Genomic DNA, 6,744 nt, shown 5'->3' with positions numbered 1-6,744 from the left:
CACCATGTCCAGCTAATTTTTAAATTTATTGTAGAGATAATGTCTCACCAGTTTGCCCAGGCTGGTCTCGAACCCCTGGGCTCAGGCAATTCTCTCGCCTCTCAAAGCGTTGGGATTGCAGGCGAGAGCCACCAAACCCGGTTCATTTGTCTTTTAATGTGGGTTTCACCTAGCATCCAAAGAGCTGCAAGTGACCAGAATGAAGGAGAAAAGTCTGATGAGATAGCAGTTTAATGAAGGTCAAAAACATTAAAAAACAACAATAATCAGAACTGAGCATTTCCAGGAGAGGTCAGGCTTGCCACAGCATAGATTTCCTGGGTCTCATTATAAAACCTCCTCAAACAGAACCGTGTCTTATATTCATAGCCTTTCTGGATGTAAACTGGAGTCTCTGACAAACTTCAGTACATTTCAAGCTCACCTCTCTAGTCTGTGATTAACACTGTCAAATACACTCGGGGAAACACCAAAGTTTAGAGGGCACCAAGCAATGGAAAATGGTGTCACTTGGTCTAGGTGGACCTCACATGGAGACTCTCCTCCTTCCTCCTCCCCACTCCACATGGGTGCCCTTATGCTTGGTACCTCTCCTTTTGGCTCTGTCCCTCTGGAAGATCCTCTCTGCACCCTTATTCCGTGACGGGTGGTGGCGCTGTGTGCCCTGAGCCCTGTGCTAAGCCAAATGGTTTCCTCCGGTGTCCTTGGCTTAGTCCTCCCTCCTCCTCTGCAGCTTGGTCCTGGTTTCCTCTTGCCGGCGTCTCCAAGCAGCAATGATGGCTTCATCATCCATCTCTTCCTCTTCCTCCCTGTCAGTGCTTCTCCGATATTGGGACCGCCGCCCAGATGCAAATCTTCCTTCTTCCCTGTTTTCTGTCCTCTCTTTCTCTCCCTCTTCTTCAGACTTCATGAAGCTCTGGGTGAATTTCCTCTTGGCTCCAAATTCAGAGAAGTCTGACTTGGAGGACTCTTCCACATCTTCCCAGTCCCTGGGCCTAGTCCAATTTGGGCGCGGTGGCTCTGGGGACTCTTCTCCTTCGGAGGGCTCGGGAGTCCGGCGGAAGAAGTAGGGCTCTGGGCTCTCTTCCCGGGAGCTCGAGGTCTCACTGTACGTGGACCTGGAGAACTTGTGCATCTCTCTGCCTTCCCTGGTGGAGGAAGAAGAGAACCTTGAAGAACTTCTTACAGAGTTGCCATTGGCCTCATGGTAGGAGGCAGTGTCCTGCTCCTCTGACTGGGACTTGGAGAACTTGTAGCTAGAGGACTTAGACTCCGCCTCCCGGAGCAGGGAAGACCTGGTGTACTTCCCTCTGGAGCTTCCAGACCAATCGCTTTGGGGAAGAGATTTCTCCTCTGTCCCGAAGCCACCGAGCCACTTATTAATACTGCCATTCATCTCTTTGCCAACCCTGCTGCCACTTCCATAGTGATCAGAGACAGCCAGGGAGGATGACGTGTCTGTTTCAGGTTTTTGGGAATTACTGCGGGAAGAATATGGGAAGCTCCCTATGGCACTGTCAGTGTCCTCATCCCTGTCACCTGGACCATCATCCTCATCTTCTCTGACCTTCTTCTTCTTGAAAAGGGTGCTGCGTTTGTTGTCTGAGACCAGCTTCTCTATCTGGTACTCAGACATCTTTTCCCTCAGCTCTGTCTGCATCTCTCTCTCCTTCCGGCCAAGTTCCCTTAGGTCCACGTTGTCAGCAAAGAGGCTGTAGATGGGCTTGCTGGTCCCCCTTGCCTTTGAGCTCAGGGTGGTGCTGGAGGACAGCACAGACTGTGAGTCGGAGCTGGGTCTGACCTGGCCCTGAGGCAGCAGGCAGCTGCCCAGGGAGGAGCTGCTCTGCCCACTAAGCATGGAGACTTGGTCATCTCCCAGGCAGCTGGCCGCTGGTGCTGCCCTCATGCTTGAGACGGATGGTGAGCGAGACAACAGCAGCATTTCGTTCTGCTTCTGAGCCAAGGTCTCGCTGACCACGTTGGCAATCCAGTTCTGGATGCTGGCAATAGAGATGGTGTCTCCGGGCCCCACCGGCAGGTTGGGCAGGGGGGTGGTGGGATGGGAAGCTGAGCATCCCCCTGGGCTGCTTGTGGCCTGGGACAGGTGGGTGCGGTGGCTCTGGGTGCTGAGTACTGATGCTGAGTCCCCATCAGCACTGACAGAGGGGGTTGCGGACCAGAATGCAGACAGGGGGATGCTCCCGCTGGTGACCGAGCTGTCTGCCTCCCAGCCCGCCATAGACTGGCTCTCCTCTAGTGTCTGCCGGCTTCGCTCCAGCAGCTCCAGCCTCCGCTGCCTCTTCTTGGCCAGGGTCAAGTCCTCCCCCTTGCTGAGCTCCACCAGCTCCTCCTTGTTCTCACTGCCCACCTTCTTCTGGTGCTTCAGCTTCCAGGCCTGGTAGGCCGAGAGGCTGACGTCAGAAGGCTGCTTCTCCCCCGCTCCATCCTCTGCCCCGTGCTCACTGCTGCTCTCTCCTGCATCGGAGTCTTTCTTGTGAAACCCAAACTGGATCCTCTTGACCTTCCACCTCTCCAGGGCAGTGAGCTTGTCCTTGTTCCTGCTGCAGAAATTGTAGAAGGAGCTGGCCTCGGAGCACACGCTCTGCCGGTCATCCTCTGGCCCGTTGCCCGCCTCGGAGCCGGCGTGTGTCTCCTCTCTCCTGCTCCTGGCGTGATACCTCCGGGAAGCTTCCTTCTCGATCTCTAGCAGCCTCTCGTTCCACATGTCCCAGGTACTGTCTGAGGACACGGAGTCAGAGCGGCGCCTCCCTGCCTGGCTCTTGCGGCTCACCTCCAGCTGCTCCTTCAGGACCCGAATGTCGTGGCTACTCATGCTCTCCGAAGTGCTGCTCTCGCTCAGGGTGTGCCTGCGTCTCCTGCCCAAGAAGGAGCCAGCCTGGCTCTCCTCCTCCTCCTCCCTACCCCACCTCCGGTGCCCTGATGCTTGGTACCTCTCGTTTCGGCTCTGCCACTCCCGGATGAGCCTCTCCACATCCTCATCCTCAGGCTCCTCCTCCCCCTGGCCCAAGGAGGCTGAGCGCTGGCCACCTCCAGCCTGGGGGCCCTTGCCTGGGGGGAGGCCCTGCCCCTTCTTCCACTCCTCATAGAGCTTCTCCTCCTCCTCTTCATCAATGAGGGTGAGGGGCTTGGAGGCCCCGCTGGCCTTCCCCAAGGAGGAGCCACTCAGGTGGCTGGTGACGTCGTCCTCCTCCTCCACTGTCAGGGCATGCACTCTGGCCCCAAGCGTGCTCCCTGTGTCCTCACCCTCCTCAATCTCGTCTGCTCCCCCGTCCCCTTCATAGTCCTCTTCTCTCTCCTCCATCAGCTTCTCGTTGAGCTCCCGCAGTTGCTTCAGGAAGCCATCGTTGGGGTAGATGGCCCGCTTCTTACGCACGGTCATCAAGGCCTCCAGAATGGCCATGCTGTGGAAGATCATCAGGTAGGCCACCACCAGCACTGCTGACCGACTGATGCCCATTTCACTGCTGACCAGGACTTTTCCTGAAAAGAGAACATAAGATACAATGATATGACAACAGCTTCCTTGGAGTGCTGTTCTGATGGGCTGGACTTTGGTGTCCGTCCAGGCTCAGGTCCGGGAAGGGAGGAGCATCATGTCCCCATCTGATGGATGTGTGGCAGAGCAGACCCCACTGTCCCTGCATCTGAAGCACTGGGGTGCACTTCTACTTTCTCCCCCAAACTGACCTCAGAGGGTGAAGAAATAAAGGAATAGGGGGAAAGAGAAGAAAGCAGAAAAGCGATGAAAGGCAATGATGAATGAATGCCCCAGAAATCAAATCTCAGTGTTGGGAAGCACCACAAGTTAGTCTAAACTGAAAATTCCCTTTATAACATCCCTGATATCAGATTATCCACTGTCCAGCCACTGCTGGATTCTTCCAGTGACAGGGAGCTCATGAGCTCACACAGACACACAGAGCTCATTCCATATTTGGATCACTCTAATTTTAAAATAATTCTTTTCTATGTTAGGGCCAAGTGTACAGTTCTGTAACAGGCTACAGGCTCCTCTTCTACATTCTGGAGTTAATAATGCATACATCTTTACGGACCAGGCCTTTGTATCAAAATCTTTAAGAAGGTCATTGTCATATTCTTCCCTATTTTTTTTCTTTTTCTGGCTATTGTGAGTTTTGCAGTCATTATTCATGTTCCTGTACTATTCTAGCTACTCTCCTCCAGCTCAAAACTTGAATTTATCTCTTTTTTTCCTGAGGAGTTTGTGTTCAGGATGAAGGAAGATATGTAGAGTTTAAACTGGCCCACATGGAGCAGAGTGGACTCTTCTCCACCCTTGTTCTGGGCACTGAGACTTTACTGATGCCATCTAAGCTAACCATGTGGGTGGATATGTCACACAATGAACTCAAGTGATACTTTATGTCAAATGAAACCTATGAAACCATCAAAGAACTGCCATTAAGTCAAGCCTCTCTTATCTTGTACCATTTTTAAAACATAAGGGTAATTTAAAAAGTTCGTATGAATATATTTGTCGATGCAGTCTATCTTCATAGACCCCTCCGCTGTCAGGGCATGCACTCACAGGTCTTGACTCTACCTTTCCATAGATCATTCATCCGCGGGCCTCTCTTTCTACTTTGTATCCTTCATAAATGTGACCAACATGCTTTCTATGCCTTAATTCTAACGGCCGTTTAAAATGCAGACTAAGACAACTAACTGGACACCCTCCTATAGGCCGTCCTCAATCTGTCAGGGGATGTTTGTTAAATTGGTTGAGTCCTATCTAACCAATATAGGATGGGAGGTGGCTCAAAGCCATGTTGTTGTCACACGGGATCAGCGACAGAAAATTCAGGGGACCTGAGACCCAGTAATGCTGAAAGGTATTGTACATTCTGGAATTTAAAATGCCACTAGAGGGAGGTAAGTAAGCAGTGTGAATCCTTGGAAGAGCATCCTCAGAGGCACTTGTCTTTCTCCCTTTCCACCTTGAGCTCAGGGCTCAGCTGTCCCTCACCAAGGATTGCTCCTTAACCATCTTACCAGGTCACAGCCTACTGCAGTGAATCCCAAAGGCTTACTCTCTTCTTTTGCAGTTGCCAGGCCAGCACACTTCAGGATACCGCAGGACACCACCAGCCAATCTTCCTCATGAGGGTATCAAATGCTACTTAGACTCAGTCTGGCAGAGACCAGATTGGGGGTGCCATGTTTTCCCATACTGTGTTCCTTGCACCCTGGGATTCCTCCGAAGAACATATGGGGGCGGGGGGCAGCCTGACAAACAAAGGCTGAATCAGACTCTGGGGCCTTTACCTACTTTACCCAGAGCAGCAACAGGATTGTCTGCTTTCTCTATTAGGCTCATGCTGATGTTGTACAGATTTTGCTCTACACAACTCCAGGTGCTCCTTCACATCAAAGTCAAAATATATGTTTGGCTATGATGAAAATTTTCCAGCAGTAAAATGTTTTGAGGAAGGCGGTCCTTTTCCAATTTGCAGAGTCACTATTTTGATGGTCAACAGGGCTGCTTGTGGGGAAGGTTCCTGTTTTTAAAATGTGAAGAATACTGGCTGAGTGCAGTGGTTCACACCTGTAATTTTAGCACTTTGGGAGAGGCGAGAGGATTGTTTGATCCCGGGAGCTTGAGACTAGCCTAGGCAACATAGCGAGACTTAGTCTCTACAAAAAAATTAATTAAATTTAAATAAGTGACTAAAATGTGAAGAGTACAGCTAGTGGAGACAGCATCGGACCTGAGTAAGACAGTACAAATTCTTTCTATTGTGTTGGCATGCTTTCATATGGCCAGCAGTTCTGCTGTGCCCTCCCAATTTCTCATGTTCCCTTTCTCAGAACTTACCCCTTCTCTACATCCCAGGAAAATAAGACGTATTTGCCCAGAAGCCACCCCACTTGCCACTGCTGATAGAATTCAGGGTAGACAGAGGACCGGTGTCTGACAAATTCTCCATAAAATTTGTAAATGGGACCAAGGCAGGAAATTAGATAGTTAGTGCCAGGTCCATGGAAGGTCATTTGCTATGTGCTGTAGACAGAGAAAGAAGATGGAGACCAAGAGCCCCGAAACCGTTCAGTCCTTGTTCCAGACTTTCCTGGGGTGCCACCGGCCTGTCTGGATTCCTTCCTCTGCGTCATAGGGGTGCCTTTGCTGCTGGTGAAGGAGTCTGAGCTGGTCCATCAAGAGAATCTTGATTACCACACTCCGTGGCAGTTATCTAACCTTCCACGGGCCTCAGTTGCCCAATCTGCACGGTGTCAGTGACAACACCCCTTCTTGGGGTCGTCCTGATTGTCATATCAAATGCCCAGCGCCAGGCGTCCGTTTCGCCTTCCTCCTTGTCAGGAGCTCTCCATCCTGGAGAGGGGGGCATCCCCGTAGCCAAGGCTCAGGTGCTAAGTCTAGGGGTGCTACAACTTCTCTGCCGCGGAGTAGGAGCCACTCACACAAGCAGAAACCGCCGTAACCCCACGGTCCTCTCGGCGACTCCCAGGGAGAGTGGGGTTGGAAGGAGAGGAGATGCCCACGGGGCGCACTAGTCCTGCAGGAACCGGGACTCCGACAGTCGGTGACGCACTAGCCCAGGTCCGGGTACACTCGTTTTGCCCGGGGACGCTGCTGGGGGCGTGGCTTCTGGGGGCGTGGCGTGGCTGGGGCGGGACAGGGCGGGACCTGACTTCGGGGGGCGGGGCCTGACTTCGGGGGGCGGGGCCTGACTTGGGGGGCGG

General features: G+C 52.4%; 1 protein-coding gene across 1 annotated transcript in view; it reads right to left on the bottom strand.

The window, feature by feature from the left end:
- Positions 1–235: 235 nt before the first annotated feature.
- The window catches only part of DUSP27 (dual specificity phosphatase 27 (putative)), a 31,409-nt gene continuing 24,900 nt past the window's right edge, over positions 236–6,744 (bottom strand). The window contains exon 5 of the mRNA XM_008051449.2: positions 236–3,501. Within this exon, the coding sequence (XP_008049640.1) occupies positions 710–3,501 (2,792 nt within the window). The 3' untranslated portion in view covers positions 236–709. The remainder of the gene's footprint in view (positions 3,502–6,744) is intronic.

This window comes from Carlito syrichta, unplaced genomic scaffold, assembly GCF_000164805.1.
Source record: "Carlito syrichta isolate Samal-C Ts95f unplaced genomic scaffold, Tarsius_syrichta-2.0.1 Scaffold173424, whole genome shotgun sequence".
Classification (NCBI taxonomy): Eukaryota; Metazoa; Chordata; class Mammalia; order Primates; family Tarsiidae; genus Carlito; species Carlito syrichta.
Note: the sequence above shows the minus strand (reverse complement) of the source record. Positions and strands in the feature narration are given on the sequence as shown.